At 42.8% G+C, this 18,456-nt stretch overlaps 1 protein-coding gene across 1 annotated transcript; it reads right to left on the bottom strand.

The window, feature by feature from the left end:
* Positions 1-281: 281 nt before the first annotated feature.
* LOC116974022 (mid1-interacting protein 1A-like) lies at positions 282-2,323 on the bottom strand. Its single transcript, XM_033022133.1, has 3 exons — positions 1,869-2,323; positions 646-782; positions 282-544 (listed from the first exon to the last, which is right to left on the bottom strand). Exon 1 carries the CDS (start codon positions 2,279-2,281, stop codon positions 1,883-1,885), a length of 399 nt encoding a protein of 132 aa, XP_032878024.1. The 5' UTR covers positions 2,282-2,323; the 3' UTR covers positions 282-544; positions 646-782; positions 1,869-1,882.
* Positions 2,324-18,456: the final 16,133 nt, after the last annotated feature.

Genomic DNA, 18,456 nt, shown 5'->3' with positions numbered 1-18,456 from the left:
GTTTCCTTGAAGAATAACTCAGCAGATCAGAAAGCGTCTTTGATGAAAAGGAATAGATGATGTTTCATGTCGAGACCCTTCTTCAGACTGTTTTTTTCGAAATGTCAGCTATTCCTTTTCTCTGGGGATGCTGCCTGACCTGCTGAGTTACTCCAGCCTTTTGTGTCCGTTTTTGGTTTAAATCTGCACTTCTCCCTACCCATAGTTGTCTGCCTTTATTAAATCTCATAACCTTCCTTGCCCCAAGGAAAATGCGAAAAAGAATAAGCACAAATTTGAAATAATTTATATTATTTTATTTTTGTCATAAATGAAAAATGATGGAAGTTGTTGACATTTATGATCACGCACTGTTAGGAAAGTTATTCCTGTATGTAACAGTAGGAAAGTACATACTGATCTTAGGTCGCAGTTCCAAGTTGCTTCTTGCAGATTAAATAATTCATGATTCACGTTTGAAGGCGTGTAGAGTCCTCATGAGTTAAGAATACACAATACATGCAGCACAACATTGACGTTCTTTTGTAAAAAGCTGTGGTTCACTGAGGCCATCCAACGATCATCAGCCAAAGGTACACAAAAAAGCTGGAGAAACTCAGCGGGTGCAGCAGCATCTATGGAGCGAAGGAAATAGGCAATGTTATCATCATCAGCCAAACATGTTCTGCAGAATTACGAATTATGTCTTTACTTTCAAACATGTGTCTTTTAGCCAAGCAGTACAAGTTATCTTCTCTCTCAAGAGCTCTTCACTTCTGGTTGTTCATTGTCAGCTGAATGATTTGGCAGATGAAATTTAATACTAATAAATGTGAAGTCATTCACTTTGGGGAAAAAAATGATAGGGCAAGTTATTTTCTAAATGAGGAGGAGCTGCGTTGTAATGCAACGCAAAGGGATCTAGGGGTATTAGTACATGAATCACTAAAAGTCAGTATGCAGGTGCAGCAAGCAATCAGGAAGGCCAATGGAGTTTTGGCCTTTATTGCTAGGGGGATTGAGTATAAAAACACGGAGGTCTTGCTGCAGCTGTACACGGTATTAGTGAGACCACATTTGGAATACTGTGTACAGTTCTGGGGTCCATACTTAAGAAAGGATGTACTAGCCCTGGAGGCAGTGCAGCGAAGGTTTACAAGATTAATTCCTGCAATGAGGGGATTGACATATGAGGAAAGGTTAAGTAAGCTGGGACTCTACTCTTTGGAGTTTAGAAGAATGAGAGGCGATCTCATTGAAACGTATAAGATCGTGAGGGGCCTTGATCGGGTGGATGCACCGAGGATGTTCCCAATGATCGGGGAGGCTAGAACTAGGGGACATAGTTGCAGAGTGAGGGGGGGCTCTTTTAAAACTGAGATGAGGAAGAACTTCTTCACCCAGAGGGTGGTTAGTTTGTGGAATTCACTGCCCCAGGGAGCAGTGGAAGCAGAAACGTTAAATATATTTAAGTCAAAAATAGATGGTTTTTTAGCTGCCAAGGGGATAAGGGGCTACGGGGAGAGGGCAGGGATATGGACCTAGGTATGGTTAGTATAGTAGACCTGAGTGATCTCCTGGACAAGTGTCGATCGCCTGGATTGGGGTCGGAGAGGAATTTCCCGGATTTTTTTCCCGAATTGGACCTGGGTTTTTATCCGGTTTTTTGCCTCCCCCAGGAGATCACGCGGTTCTTGGGGTGGAGAGGGGTGATAGCGGTATAAAGGGGAGGGTAGTGTCTTGTGTTCTGTGTCTTGTGTCTACTGTTTGTGGGTAAGTGTGTCTGTTTAGTGTTCAGCCATGAGTGAATGGCGGTGCGGGCTCGACGGACCTGGTGGTCTACTCTCGCACCTACTTTCTATGATTCTATGATTCTATGATTCTATGATTACCTTGATGTGATTCAAAGACCAATCCTGTCCTTGTATCTACTTGTCAATGTGTTGGCTTTGTTTGTCAATGTATTCAACACCATGCAGAGGCCCTTCACGTGGGTATAGAGAAGTTGCTCCAAATGTGCCTCATCTTCATTTTCCAAGTCCCAGGCACTGTTGATTTTCCGTTTCCAGTCTTCAGATGGTAGCCTGCTGCTTTCCACAGTGTTTTTGATGGATTTCAGCAGGTTGTACATGTTATGGGATCCACCTTCAGCATCTTTAGTTTCGTTGTGCCCCTCCATAGGGATGTCTTGAAGGAGGCTGGGTAGCATGATTGTTTGCTCCATTTGCTCCACTGCAGAAGAATACTTGGTTAAAGCAGTAACTAGGAAATTATTTTGCCGTTGAGCAACCAGGAACTGCATGATGTTTGCTGTTGAGTGCGGAGACAGCTGAATGTAAAAGAGCAGGCATGCACTTATATACCGTTAGGATATGGTGCGATGTTACTCCAGTTCAATTCATTTTTCTGGTCATTTTAAAGGTCATGTGCACATTGTATATTGACATTTTGAAGATCAGTGTTTGAGTAGGACTGGTTTAAACCAGCAATCACCGTTAATATTGTGGCAACTGACTGACAGATTATACACGCTGCCTAACTATAACATCAGTGTATCAATCTTCAGAGATTGCACAATTATCATAAAAGTGGTGTGATTGTTACTGTGGGACTATATCTCGCTAAATGTTTAAATCAACACAAAGTTGAATATTTAACTGCATCCTGGAGGTCAGGGATATCTTGAACAAATTTAATTAGAAATATAGGATGTTTGAAGATGTGTAGACCTTAGAATAACAATGTTACAACATTTTGAGATTTAAAAAATCAAGTCTGCAATTTATCCCATCAGATAAAGCATAAAAAGAAGTTTAATTTGACACCTAATTCACTTTCATATCTTAAGTATTAAAAAGGTTATGGCAATTTTCATAATCTGAAGTTAGCATCTTGTTCCCTATTGCTTTTCCATTGACTTAACTCAAAAGCTGTGATCGAGGACAGTCAAAAGCCCATAACTTTCTTAAAAATTAAGAGAACTGAATGAAATTTTCAGTTATTATAGATTGAAGCATTCTGAAACAAATATGAAACAATTTTACTTGGATGACCTGAAATAAAAGCATATAATTAGTTAGTTACCTAATTGTAGCTAATTACAACATTCAATTACTAGATCTAAACAACTATCCATTTCTTAAGAAAAGGTTAACATTTTTAAATAGCCTAAGTGTCCAAATAACATTCACACAAGAATCCACAATATAACATAATTTTTAAATCTCATGAATTTATAGGCCAAATGGAAGGAATTTAGTGTTTAATTCCCGTAAATTAATGGCCATTTAAATCATCTTGCGAGGTGAGATTTTGTGGAAAGCGATCGTTTGGATTGCGGTTTGCGGTTTGCGGTGAATTTAAACCCCATATCGGCAGGAAAAACACTGCTGGTTCGTATGGGGCCTAAATCACCTTTTCACAACGTAAAATTTGGATTAAAGTAATCCTAGGAAGCAAGTTTATATGTAAAATAAACGGCTTACCTTCATTTGTCCCGTTGACGACGTTAGAAGTCGATTTTTACTTTACTCCTGCTATTAAATTGTCCAGCGATCTTTATAAAAAACTTCAGAGAACGCAAGTCGGATCGATTATTCTTCAGCAGCTTAACAGCCTGAGAAAGATCGACTCCGACAGGCAGGAGAAAACGGCATTTTAATCCCGCCCCCCTCTCAAAGGCGCCAAAGTCGTGCACACAGCCAGTGGCAGTACTGCAGCGCCGCTGAAGGTAAGTTTTGTAACATACCTACTTTGAATCCTCATCTGCTTCAAGGAAACCACCATCATTTCAAACCCCCAAAAAAATGGTGATCTCCACCGGTTTTATTGCTCAGAACACAAGGATACAAATTGTAAGGCGTCTACGCTGTTTTGTTTAGTTTAGTTAGAGACAATTTAGAGTTTAGTCCTCACCGACCAGCAAACCCCGTACACTAACACTATCCTACACACACTAGGGACAATTTACAATTTTACCAAGCCAATTAGCCAACAAAACTATGTCTTGATTAGTAAGGCTGTCAGGGGTCATGGGGAGAAGGCACGAGAATGGGGTTAGGAGGGAGAGATAGATCAGCCATGATTGAATGGCGGAGAAGACTAGATGGGCCATACTTATGACCTTACATCTTTAGAGTGTGGGAGGAAAACCCATGCAGGTCACAGGGAGAATGTACAAACTCCATACAGACAGCACCTGTAGTCAGGATCAAACCCGGGTCTCTGGTGCTGTAAAGATACAGCTCTACCGCTGTGTCTGAAAGCCTGGTGCAGATGCAGTCGATTTCCAATCTTTATATGCAGTTCATTATAGTCAACGTTAAAGCCACTAGGCAGTAGCCATTGAGAAAGGTCATTATTGTTCTTGGGGATTGAAATGATGGTGGTTTCGTTGAAGTGGATGAGGACAATAGACTATTGAAGCGAGAGGTTGAAGATGTCGACAAATACTGGCCAGTTGATTGGTTCGCAATTTCATCTGAGCCAGCTGCTGTTTGAAGAAGATTGACAACCCAATATAATTCATCCAATGCTACCTTGATATTTTACGTTGGTATTAGCTTGGGGTGTTAAGTAGACAACCGGCAAGTTGGTCGATGTGAATTCCCTCGGTAGATAAAGGCGATGGCATTTTTGGTACAGGTATTCCATGTCAGGGGAGCAGAATTGAGCTGAAACCATCATTCCAGTGTACCATGAAGCACTGGCCAAAAAGCAAACACTGCCCCTTTCACCTTGCCTGAGGATTCCATAGAGTCCATCTGATACATGGAGAAACTCTCAAGTGTACAGCAGGGTCAGGTGAGTCAGAGGTAAGCCATGTTTCAGTGTTGCAAATAACATAGCGTCTCTCATCTCCCTTTGCTCTAAGCTCTTTCCGCTTGTTCTCAAATGATTTAACATTATCTAGAAGTATGATGTGGAGGGGAGGGAGGGGGTGGGGGTGGGGGTGGAATAGGGGTTCAGGATTCCAAATGTTTTACCTGGAGACTCTTGTTGTTTCTTGTTTTGTTTCTACTCACATTGTGCCGGAAACATAACACCAATAAATATCCATAGTTTTGAGAGTTTCTTTGATTCAGCAACGATTGACAGGAGACTTTTAGCCAACGACTTTCTCAGCTCTAGACAGATTACATAAAGGGAAAACAATCGTAAAAGGCTGCTTTAACCATTTTAAGAGGAGCTTCACAGAAAATGTTGCCATTTCTGGTGCCATCTTGCACCCACAGGACACAGCAGAGGAGTTCTGGACAACTGCATAATACACAGTGAAGAAGGGTCTCGACCCGAAATGTCACCCATTCCTTCTCTCCATAGATGCTGCCTCACCCGCTGAGTAACTCCAGCATTTTGTGCCTGCACAGTGGTATATTCTGAGAGGAATTGTATGTCACTCTCTTTCCTGCCTGGTGTGTAGCCAAACGTTTTTTTTCTGAGGTGTGTGCATTTGCTACAGATATTTTTTGGAATAAAACCATTTATTTGAAGCTCCCCCACAGCGCGTTACCTGTTGTATTGGTACAAGTTTTGCTTTGGCTGTAAGTGGTGTCCAACTGCTCGTTTGTAATGTTGGCTGAGCAGTTTCCAGAAATGGCCTCTGCAAATGTTCTTCCTGAGTCTGCAACTCTCGATAAATTCTATTTAAATTTTGATCTGAATTTTCCCTTCCAATTCATCAATGACATCTATGGAACTTAAATTCAATTATTAATCTAGAATTTAAAAACAAACTAGTTAAGTCAATTAAGTTTTTTTTAACTATAAAATCACTGCAAGTTGTAAAAGCCCAGCTGGGTCACTCATGAACTTCATGGGAGGAATCCACCAATTTCTCCTGATACAACCTTTATTTGACTTCAGACCTACCGATGTGGTTGACTTAAATAGACTGAGAAGCCACTCTGTTATATCATCTATGTTTCCATTACAATGGCTCTAGAGGGAGAATCACCACGTCCTTCTCAAAGACAATTCAAGATGAGCCCAGATCCAAAAAAATTAATCTGAGATGCATTAAGGCTCAGATCCAAGCAATAAAATATGTTTCTTTTGCTGATTCCTCCATCTATTCTATTTCTGCCACAGTACTGTACAATCTGGCCATAATAGAGAGCTTGTAAACGGGCGATCTGCATGAATATTGCTGTCCTCGGTTACATTTGGTGAACCATTCTCTATTCACATAGAGTACATAGAGTAGATTGAGGGGGGATCTTATAGAAACTTACAAAATTCTTAAGGGATTGGACAGGCTAGATGCAGGAAGATTGTTCCCGATGTTGGGGAAGTCCAGGACAAGGGGTCACAGTTTAAGGATAAGGGGGAAATCTTTTAGGACCGAGATGAGAAAAACATTTTTCACACAGAGAGTGGTGAACCTCTGGAATTCTCTGCCACAGAAGGTAGTTGTGGCCAGTTCATTGGCTATATTAAAGAGGGAGTTAGATGTGGCCCTTGTGGCTAAAGGAATCAAGTGGTATGGAGAGAAGGCAGGTACAGGTTTCTGAGTTGGATGATCAGCCACAATCATATTGAATGGCGGTGCAGGCTCGAAGGGCCGAATGGCCTACTCCTGCACCTATTTTCTATGTTTCCATCTCCAGAATGGATTACAAATTTGTTCTTTTTTTCGGTGTAAACAGCAATTTAAACCTTCTTTATTTCAAATCCAGAAAATATGCAGGATTTTTAAATTTGTAAAAGTGCCTTTCATAGTCATACTGCGTAGAAACAAGCCCTTTGGCCCAACTTGCCCACACCGACCAACATGTACATTACTCCCGGGTACACAAAATTGCTGGGGAAACTCAGCGGGTGCAGCAGCATCTATGGAGCGAAGGAAATAGGCGACGTTTCGGGCCGAAACCCTTCTTCAGACCATTACTCCCGCCTGGGTGCATTTGGCCCATATCCCTCTCAACCTATCCTATCCATTATAAACCTATCCTATCAATATCCATATCCATACCCACCAAACCATATTCTATCCATTTTCTAAAGTAAAATTAGCTAACACGTAGCTGTAAATGGATGTTTTAAAAACTGATAAAGAACGGAATGATATTTTGTGCTCAGCTTGAAACCCTTTATTTATCTGATTGGCATGAGTGTGGTAACTGGAGAAATGATTACTGTTATTCAAGGTCATGGCAATGTTTGAAAAATAAATATTGCAAACAGTATTTACTCAGGAGGTACTTTAGATTCAAATCAGGGTAGGTTAATAATTGTAGTGCTGTGTTTCATCTCCCTACGAAGCCAAAAAGGTGCAGAAATATATTAAACATTTTGAAGAACAAATCTTCAATATGTAATTTTCCTCTTTTGTCTTGTCAATTTTCCCATACTTTAGAAACATATCACATGTTTCACATATCACACTCCCCAAATATCGCTCACAAACACATTCAACCTCGTCCATACTTTGACAGTTAGGCACCTGTCAAAGTAAAGCCACTCTAAAGCCACTGTCGGTCGGAATGTCTGTTTTTATTCTATTGTAAATTTTAGGCCTACTTTCTGTTTTTAGACATGGTAATTTTAATTTGTTTTTAAAGCTCTATGTATTTATCCTTTTTTATTAACTACACTGAATGGAAGCTGATCGAGCAACGTTTTTATCGTTTCCTCTGTGTATGCGAATACTCAGTGAAAATGATATTAAAGAAATACTGAATACTGAATACTGAATACATGTCACCATTGTCACATTGTTTCCTTATCAATGTGATTTAATTGTATAGGAAGGAACTGCAGATGCTGGTTTAAACCAGAGATAGACACAAAAAGCTGGAGTGACTCAGCGGGTCAGACAGCATCTCTGGAGAAAAGGAATAGGTGATGCTTGTAAAATAATCATCAGTAGTACTGGACACTTTAAACTAGATTGTGCAGAAAGGAACTGCAGATGCTGGTTTACACCAAAGATAGACACTGAGGAAGGATGTGCTGGCTCTGGAGAGGGTTGCAGAGGAGGTTTACCAGAATGATCCCAGGAATGAGTAGGTTAACCTATGATGAGCGTTTGTCGACACTGGACCTGTACTTGCTGGAGTTTAGAAGAATCTTCTTCTTCTTGCGTATGGCGTGCACAGCCTAAAGTTATAGAACAACTTGTTCTATTTGATCTATTTGTATGTGCATGTTGTGTTGATTGCATTAGTTAAAACAGGGTGGACCACGTGAAGGTTGCAATCTCCCACCCCTTTAGAAGAATAAGGGGGGACCTCATTGAAACATACAGAATAGTGAAAGGCTTGGATAGAGTGGATGTGGAGAGGATGTTTCCACTAGTAGGAGAGTCTAGGTCATAGCCTCAGAATTAAAGGATGTTCTTTTAGGAAGGAAATTAGGGGAAATGTCTTCAGTCAGGTTGGGAGGGGGGTGGGAATGTGAGGAATTATTTGCCACAGAAGGCTGTGGAGACCAAATTAGTGGATATTTTTCAGGCAGAGATAGATAGATTCTTGATTAGTACGGGTGTCAGAGGCTATTGGGAGAAGGCAGGAGAATGGGGTTAGGAGGGAGAGATAGATCAGCCATGATTGAATGGCGGAGTAGACTTGATGGGCCGAATGGACTAATTCTACTATCACATGTTCTTATGACCTTATGACACTAAAAGCTGGAGTAACTCAGCAGGTCAGACAGCATCACTGGAGAAAAGGAATAGGTGATGTTTCGGATTGACACCCTTCTTCAGACTGAGAGTCAGGGGAAACTCTCAGTCTGAAGAAGGGTCTCGACCCGAAACGTCACCTACTCCTTTTCTTCAGCGATGCTGTCTGACCCGCTGAGTTACTCCAGCTTTTTGTGTCTATCTTTGATTTTAATTGTATAACAGAACAAAATATTTGTCAAGATAATTTGTTGGGTTTAAATGCAGGAGTAGCAAGATGGATTCAACAGTGGCTGAATGGGAGACGCCAGAGGGTAATGGTGGATGGCTGTTTGTCGGGTTGGAGGCAGGTGACTAGTGGGGTGCCTCAGGGATCTGTGTTGGGTCATTTGTTGTTTGTCATGTACATCAATGATCTGGATGAAGGTGTGGTAAATTGGATTAGTAAGTATGCAGATGATACCAAGATAGGGGGTGTTGTGGATAATGAAGAGGATTTCCAAAATCTACAGAGTGATTTAGGCCATTTGGAAGAATGGGCTGAAAGATGGCAGATGGAGTTTAATGCTGATAAATGTGAGGTGCTACACCTTGGCAGGACAAATCAAAATAGGACGTACATGTAGGCTGTGGGCCGAGGAGCTTTATTCTGCAGTTTCGTGACCCAAGTCACCAAACTACATGAAATTTTCACATGTTGTGTAAAAAAATGTATATAAATCACCCCTGAAACTCGATATGAAGAAGACTTGCACATTTTTATTAAATTAGAGAAAAACCGGAAAAATGTCGGGAATTTTTTAGTCCAATCAAAGCACGTTTAACATTGAGTTGTCTGCCAGTTGGCCAATCACGCGCTTTGTTTCAGGCTAGCACACAAAATGGCTGAGGGGGCTTCACAGATGCCTGTTTTACTGGAGATTCCGATTTGTTGTTCTGTGGAATAAATGTCGTGGAAACTTGCAGCAGGTTAATTGTATTTAGTGGGAAAAGCATTAAAAAGGCTGAAGAAAGTGCTGCGAAGTGGATTAAAGTGCAAGGAAGCCTTCAAAGTCCCTGCTGATGTGCTGGAACACAAAGAAGGCCCCCAGGAACCAACTCTGACTAAAAGGTAAGACTAAAGTCTGAATTTATGAAAATCTATCTGTATGGACTTTAATTAATTTAATATAATGTGAATAAATTCATTCAGTCATTCATTCATTCCTTATTCATTCATTCACTCACTCACTCACTTACTCATTCATTCACTCACTCACTCATTCATTCATGAAATTGAGGGCCTAAACTATAACACAGTCAATTAAACATTGTCACTAATGCCAGCCTGTTGTAGAGTAATAAGTCTTTAACAACTAATCTCGGAGCTGCCTGCGAAAACTTACCGGGAAAAAGTGCTCCGATCGTGGGACATAGGTACTCGCGGTAAAGAGCGATCGATATCCCTCCGTTTTTCTCCCGTTATCGGGGTCTGAAAATGACCGCGACAGACGCCACTATGTACAGCCTCCCCCCCCCCGCCCGCGGAGATGATCCGCGGCTCCGCGATCGCGAATCGGCCGCTTATTAATTGAGACCGCGACTTCACTTTACCGCGAATACCTAGGCCCCGCGATCGGAGCACTTTTTCCCGGTAAGTTTTCGCAGGCAGCTCCGAGATTAGCTGTTAAAGACATTACTCTACAACAGGCTGGCATTAGTGACAATGTTTAATTGACTGTGTTATAGTTTAGTCCCTCAATTTCATGAATGAATGAATGAATGAATGAATGAATGAATGAGTAAGTGAGTGAGTGAATGAATGAATAAGGAATGAATAAATGAATGAATTTATTCACATTATATTAAATTAATTGAAGTCCATACAGATAGATTATCATAAATTCAGACTTTAGTCTTACCTTTCAGTTAGTGTTGATTCATGGGGACCTTCTTTGTGTTCCAGCACATCAGCAGGGACTTTGAAGGCTTTCTTACACTTTAATCCACTTCGCAGCACTTTCTTCAGCCTTTTTAATGCTTTTCCCACTAAATACAATTAACCTGCTGCAAGTTTCCACGACATTTATTCCACAGAACAACAAATCGTGAATCTCCAGTAAAACAGGCATCTGTGAAGCCCCCTCAGCCATTTTGTGTGCTAGCCTGAAACAAAGCGCGTGATTGGCTAACTGACAGACAACTCAATGTTAAACGTGCTTTGATTGGACTAAAAAATTCCCGACATTTTTCCGGTTTTTCTCTAATTTAATAAAAATGTGCAAGTCTTCTTCATATCGAGTTTCAGGGGTGATTTATATACATTTTTTTACACAATATGTGAAAATTTCATGTAGTTTGGTGACTTGGGTCACAAAATTCTATTTCTAGACACATTTTTGATGCTCGGCCCACAGCCTAATGGTAAATGGTAGGGAATTGAAGAATGCAGTTGAACAGAGGGATCTGGGAATAACCGTGCATAGTTCCTTGAAGGTGGAATCTCATATAGATAGGGTGGTAAAGAAAGCTTTTGGTATGCTAGCCTTTATAAATCAGAGCATTGACTATAGAAGCTGGGATGTAATGTTAAAATTGTACAAGGCATTGGTGAGACCAAATCTGGAGTATGGTGTACAATTTTGGTCGCCCAATTATAGGAAGGATGTCAACAAAATAGAGAGAGTACAGAGGAGCTTTACTAGAATGTTGCCTGGGTTTCAACAACTAAGTTACAGAGAAAGGTTGAATAAGTTAGGTCTTTATTCTCTGGAGTTCAGAAGGTTAAGGGGGGACGATAGAGGTCTTTAAAATGATGAGAGGGATAGACAGAGTTGATGTGGACAAGCTTTTCCCTTTGAGAATAGGGAAGATTCAAACAAGAGGACATGACTTCAGAATTAAGGGACAGAAGTTTAGGGGTAACATGAGGGGGAACTTCTTTACTCAGAGAGTGGTAGCGGTGTGGAATGAGCTTCCAGTGGAAGTGGTGGAGGCAGGTTCGTTGGTATCATTTAAAAATAAATTGGATAGGCATATGGATGAGAAGGGAATGGAGGGTTATGGTATGAGTGCAGGCAGGTGGGACTAAGGGAAAATAATTGTTCGGCACGGACTTGTAGGGCCGAGATGGCCTGTTTCCGTGCTGTAATTGTTATATGGTTATAAGATGAAATACGGCCGATTCTAAATGCAAAAGATAGACACAAAATGCTGGAGTAACTCAGCATCTCTGGAGAACATGGACAGGTGGCGTTTTGCCTTGAGACACTTCATCAGACTTCAATTTCATATTCGGCATCTGGTTCAAAATGCAAGTTGGGGCAAAAAAGTAGAGTACTCAGGGACAAAAAGGGAAATCACAGCACTAATGCTGGTGTTATCAGAAAATATGCAAATGTGAGAACATGCCAACTTCACTAAGCCAGCACCAACCAATTTGCACCACTCTTGAATCATGCAGATTAAAAGAAGTTAGAAGTAAACTGTAGATTAACCCTTATTAATTCATACCATATATAACCTTCACCACACATATGTGCATGCCACTCTTTATATGGTATTACGGTACTACACAAAGACTCTCTCTCCCTCTCCCTCTCCCTCTCCCTCTCCCTCTCCCTCTCCCTCTCCCTCTCCCTCTCCCTCTCCCTCTCCCTCTCCCTCTCCCTCTCCCTCTCCCTCTCCCTCTCCCTCTCCCTCTCCCTCTCCCTCTCCCTCTCCCTCTCCCTCTCCCTCTCCCTCTCCCTCTCCCTCTCCCTCTCCCTCTCCCTCTCCCTCTCCCTCTCCCTCTCCCTCTCCCCCTCCCTCTCCCCCTCCCCCTCCCCCCTCCCCCTCCCCCTCCCCCTCCCCGCTGTGTATCAGCTGTCGACCTCTCAAAGTCCTACCCAACAACTACTCGCACAATACAAAGACGTTTTTGACAATAAGCTGGGCAAACTTCCCACAGAATACAGCATTGTAACCGATAACGAAGTTATACCTGTCATTCGTTCTCCTCACCGAATCCTGCACGTCAAAGCTGAATTAGACAGAATGGAATCACTGGGTGTAATAGCCCCTGTCAACGACCCCTCCTCCTGGGTCTCCACCATGGTTGCAGCAGTCAAGAAGAACAAAAACGAAATAAGGATCTGCATCAACCCTAAGGATTTAAATACTGCCATCAAACGGCCACACCACCCGATGTGGACGGTGGAAGAAGTCGGTGCCAACCTGGGTAAAGCCACAGTTTTTTCCGTCCTAGATGCAATGAACTCATTTTGGCAAATGCCACTAGTCTTTGCATCCTCCATGTTAACTACATTCGCGACGCCCTTTGGACGCTACCGATTTTTACGAATGCCATTTGGCATCAATTCAGCTAGTGAGGTTTTCCAGCGTACTATGGAACAACTCTTTGCTGGGCACCCATGTTACATAATCATGGAGGACATCCTGGTCACCGGGCGCAATGCACAAGAACATGACTCAAACATGAAACAGGTCTTGGATCGTGCCCGGGAAGTAAATCTCAAACTCAACCCTCTCAAATGCAGGTTCCGGGTCGACAAAGTGACTTATGTGGGCCACGTGTTAACCAACAATGGACTTAAGCCAGGCCCGTTTAAAACCATTGCCATCAACGAAATGCCAGCACCTACAGACGTGACAGCTCTACAACGATTCTTAGGCATGATAAACTACCTTGGGAAATTCATCCCAAACTTCAGCGAGCTGTCAGCCCCGCTGCGACAACTGACCAACAAGGATACGCACTGGTCCTGGCACAAACACCAGCAGGTGGCATCTGAAACCTTCAAACAACTAATGTCTTGCGCTCCAACACTCGCATACTTTGATGCTAAATTGCCCATCACCCTTACCTGTGATCCCTCCCAGAATGGACTGGGTGCTGTTTGCCTACAAGATGACAGTAAGGGCTCCAGACCAGTTGCCTATGCCTCCCGCTGAACAGCGCTACGCTCAAATCGATAAGGAGCTCCTGCTCCTCCTGCACCTATTTTCTATGTTTCTATCAAGCTAGATGCTGGAAAAATGTTCCCAATGTTGGGCAAGTCCAGAACCAGGGGCCACAGTCTTAGAATAAAGGGGAGGCCATTTAAGACTGAGGTGAGAAAAAACTTTTTCACCCAGAGAGTTGTGAATTTGTGGAATTCCTTGCCACAGAGGGCAGTGGAGGCCAAATCACTGGATGGATATAAGAGCGTTAGATAGAGCTCTAGGGGCTAGTGGAATCAAGGGATATGGGGAGAAGGCAGGCACTTGATTGGGGACGATCAGCCATGATCGCAACGAATGGCGGTGCTGGCTCGAAGGGCCGAATGTTGCCTGTCCCGCTGTGTTACTCCAGCATTTTGTGTCTATTAACTTTCACCAACCACCCTTTCCAACACTCTCCCATTCTCTTTGAATGAAAATATTTCAACTCATTTCCCTTCTAAACCTTCTACCAGTCACATCAAGAGAGAAAGATTCACTTCATTTAAGGCAAGAGGATTCAGTTCTGACAAGGCTGACATTCAGTGGCTGTCAAGTTGACTGATGTGTGTAACATCAAGAATTTTCACTTGTTTCTCATTTGACATTGTTTGATTTAAGGTGAAATTTGAAATGCCTTCCAGTTGAATTTGTACTCAGTTATCAACAACTGGCTTCAGCCAGATCACGGCTGTCAGGAACTGTCGTTATCCCTTTAGGACATTTCACAAGTTAGAAGTTTAAATATTTGCAGAACACATTCAGTAGAGCATTCAATCTTACACTCAGTTCTGAACTGAAGACAGATTGTGTCCTGACTTCATGTGTATGCATTAACAAACAAAGCAAATACCTATCATTGCAAAGCTGAAGTAATTCTGCATCAACTCTAAATTGCAACACAAATATATATTTGCACAATCTGGATTTCCATTCAATACACATGCTTTTTGCTTTAAACCTACATTTGGTTTCTAGTCTTTGCATGGGGACAAGAATGAAAAGGGCTTCATTTTATACAAAGTATTAATTGATTTGAGAACAGTTCATGTTTAACTGAAACTGCTTAATTCCAACAAATAAAAATAAGTAATATAAGTAATAACTGTGCTTGAAATACAATGTATGAAGGTTCCCTTAAATACGCTCAATACTGTATATTAATTGCTTTGAAATATTGAATTGTTTGTTAATCGATAACATACAACTAATAGGTACTAGTTAGTTCTTCAAATCTGTTACATTGGCATTCGTTTTTGAGCAATGAGAAGTTAGACAATTGTAGTAATTTATATATAATTTAACTCAATCATTAAAAAAAATTCTGTGAAATTCCAGAGTCTGTTTCCATACGTTTTTTTAACAAGAATGCTTCGAGCAAATAACTGGCATACCATTGCCTCTTGTGGCAAACCCAGTAAATCTAAACCATGTAACTGTGAAATTTGTAAGAAGGAACTGCAGATGCTGGTTTATACCGAAGATAGACACAAAATGCTGGAGTAACTCAGATGGTCAGACAGCATCTCTGGAGAAAAGGAATAGGTGACGTTTCGGGTTGGAGCCCTTCTAATGTCTAACCATGAAATTTGTCTTTTTATGTTAGGCAATTTTGCATAAAATGAGCAGCAACTAATCATTTGTCCTTGGTCTTGCAGTGAAGCTGTTTGTAACATGTTGCCTGCTATTTAATCTGGACCTCTGGTCTTCTAAAAGTATCTGTTAATGCATTACAGGGTCTTTTTTCAGCAAGTTACCATCAAATGAATGATAGCCCAACCAGCAGAACGCTGCTCCCTCTGCTGGATACAAATCCAATTGCACCTTGCCTGAGAGAAGGGCTTGAAATGCCTGGGGCTCAGCGTTGAACCGCTAGGTTGCAGTCATTTTGTTTACTTTGGAGATAAGCTTGTAGAGGAATGGCTGAATAGGTTTCCTGTCCCTAGATAAGGTTCCTGTCCTGAAACATTATTTTCTTCATTAGTAAAAGCCTTGGGGATATAGGTCTCATTAAACCAAGTAATGAATGGATTTTCATGAAACTAAATAAACTCATTTCAGAACTGCAGAAGGGTCTTGACCCAAAACGTCACCCATTCCTTCTCTCCAGAGATGCTGTCTGTCCCGCTGAGTTTCTCCAGCTTTTTGTGCCTATCTAAATTAATTCCAGAGTTGACTAAAGTAATCAGGCAATGATCAGTTATGATTTTATTGCAGGCTTAAGAACCATATGTTATACTCCTGCTATATCAATAGAAAAGGGTCCTGACCCAAAACGTCACCTATCCATGTTCTCCAGAGATGCTGCCTGACCGGCTGAGTTATTCCAGCATTTTGTGCGTATCTTCGGTGTAAACCAGCATCTGTAGCTCCTTCTAAATATGACTGGGGGTCTCCAGTCAGATGATGCCCAGGGTAATAATAATAATGGATGGGATTTATATAGCGCCTTTCTAATACTCAAGGCGCTTTACATCGCATTATTCATTCACTCCTCAGTCACACTCGGTGGTGGTAAGCTACTTCTGTAGCCACAGCTGCCCTGGGGCAGACTGACGGAAGCGTGGCTGCCAATCTGCGCCTACGGCCCCTCCGACCACCACCAATCACTCACACACATTCACACACATTCACACACAGGCAAAGGTGGGTGAAGTGTCTTGCCCAAGGACACACGACAGTATGCACTCCAAGCGGGATTCAAACCGGCTACCTTCCGGTTGCCAGCCGAACACTTAGCCCATTGTGCCATCTGTCGTCCCGTCCAGGGTAGGAGTGCCAACCGCTGTCCCTTCTCATTACTCCAAAGGGTCAACCAGAATTTGGCTGCAAAATATTTACAATCTGCAGTCTGAAGAAAGGGAATCTGCAATGAGCTCCATAAATGCAGTGTATTACTTGGCAATGATAATAAAAACATAAAGTGTTGGAGTAACCTAGCGTGACAGGCAGCATCTCGGGATGACGTGGATGGGTGACGTTTCAGGTGTGGGTCCTTCTTGAAATGTGCTCCTTGGCAATAAATGTGTTTGCTTTTGGTTTGCTATGCTGCTGGCTTTACCAGAGTTTACCAACAGAAGAAGTTGGAAGGAGAAGGAAGAATGGGTGCACGCAGGTTAACACAGCACAAAGGAGAGGTTTACCCGAAAGCTGCCCGGATTAGAGAGTATAATCTAGAAGTGGAGGTTAGACAAACTTGGGATGTTGTCTCAGGGGCGCCGAAGGCTGAGCGTACACCTGATAGATGTATATAAAATTATAGGAGGCATAGATATGGTAGACAGTCTGAACCTTTTTCCCAGGGTGGAAATGCCAAAGACTAGAGGGCATAGTTTTAAGGTTAGAGGGGCATAATTTCAAGGAGATGCGTGAGGCAAATGGTATTTACATTTGGCGGGTGGAGAGTGGTGGATGCTTGGAACATGGTACCAGGGTTGGTGGTGGAGGCAGATATAATAGTGGCATTTAAAAGCCCTTTCATTATTCAAATGGATATGCAGGGAATGGAGGGATATGGATCATGTGCAGACAGAGAAGATTAGTTTCACTTGGCATCATGTTCAGCACTGGCATTGTGGGCAGAAGGGCCTCTTCCTGTGCTGTACTAGTCTATAAGGTACACAAAATTGCTGGGGAAACTCAGCGGGTGCAGCAGCATCTATGGAGCAAAGGAAATAGGCGACGTTTCGGGCCGAAACCCTTCTTCAGACTGATGGGGGGTGGGAGAAAGAAGGAAAAGGGGAGGAGGGGGAGGAGCCCGAGGGCGGGCGGATGGGAGAGTGGGAGGAGACAGCTAGAGGGTTAAGGAAGGGGAGGAGACAGCAAGGGCTAGCAAAATTGGGAGAATTCAATGTTAATGCCATAAGGACGCAAGGTCCCCAGACGGAATATGAGGTGCTGTTCCTCCAATTTCCGCTGTTGCTCACTCTGGCAATGGAGGAGACCCAGGACAGAGAGGTCGGATTGGGAATGGGAGGGGGAGTTGAAGTGCTGAGCCACCGAGAGTTCAGGTAGGTTTTTGCGGACTGAGCGGAGGTGTTCGGCGAAACGATCGCCCAACCTACGCTTGGTCTACCCGATGTAAATCAGCTGACATCTAGAGCAGCGGATGCAGTAGATGAGGTTGGAGGAGATACAGGTGAACCTTTGTCGCACCTGGAATGACTGCTTGGGTCCTTGAATGGAGTCGAGGGGGGAGGTGAAGGGACAGGTGTTGCATTTCTTGCGGTTGCAACGGAAAGTGCCCGGTGAGGGGGTGGTGCGGGAGGGAAGGGAAGAATTGACGAGGGAGTTGCGGAGGGAGCGGTCTTTGCGGAAGACAGACATGGGGGGAGATGGGAAGATGTGGCGAGTGGTGGGGTCACGTTGGAGGTGGCGGAAATGGCGGAGGATTATGTGTTGTATTTGGCGGCTAGTGGGGTGAAAGGTGAGGACCAGAGGGACTCTGCCCTTGTTGCGAGTGCGGGGATGGGGAGAGAGGGCAGTGTTACGGGGTATGGATGAGACCCTGGTGTGAGCCTCATCTATGGTGGCGGAGGGGAATCCCCGTTCCCTGAAGAACGAGGACATTTCCGATGCCCTGGTGTGGAAATACTAGTACTAGTCTATGTTCTGTTTAACTCAGGTTTTCTCTGTATTTGTTACAATATGATGAACAATTCTCTATTTAGATAGAATTTTGTTTACTCACCAGTTAACTGGGTATTAAAGTTAATAACAGAACCGTGAGGGTAACAGGCCATCTGGGGGCGTAGTGAACAATCGTAACTGATGTATATTTCCACTGTTTTCTTATTTTATTTCAGCATCGGGCGGCACGGTGGTGCAGCAGTAGTTGCTGCCTTACAGCGTCAGAGACTTGGGTTCGATCCTGACAACAGGTGCTGTCTATACAG

The sequence above is a fragment of the Amblyraja radiata genome, chromosome 6, assembly GCF_010909765.2.
Source record: "Amblyraja radiata isolate CabotCenter1 chromosome 6, sAmbRad1.1.pri, whole genome shotgun sequence".
In the NCBI taxonomy this organism is placed as follows: domain Eukaryota; kingdom Metazoa; phylum Chordata; class Chondrichthyes; order Rajiformes; family Rajidae; genus Amblyraja; species Amblyraja radiata.
This window is presented reverse-complemented; position numbering and strand designations above follow the sequence as displayed.

Bases quoted from the DNA above. Each gene is read 5' to 3' on its own strand.
- LOC116974022 (XM_033022133.1), bottom strand. From the start codon at position 2,281: ATGCAGTTCCTGGTTGCTCAACGGCAAAATAATTTCCTAGTTACTGCT.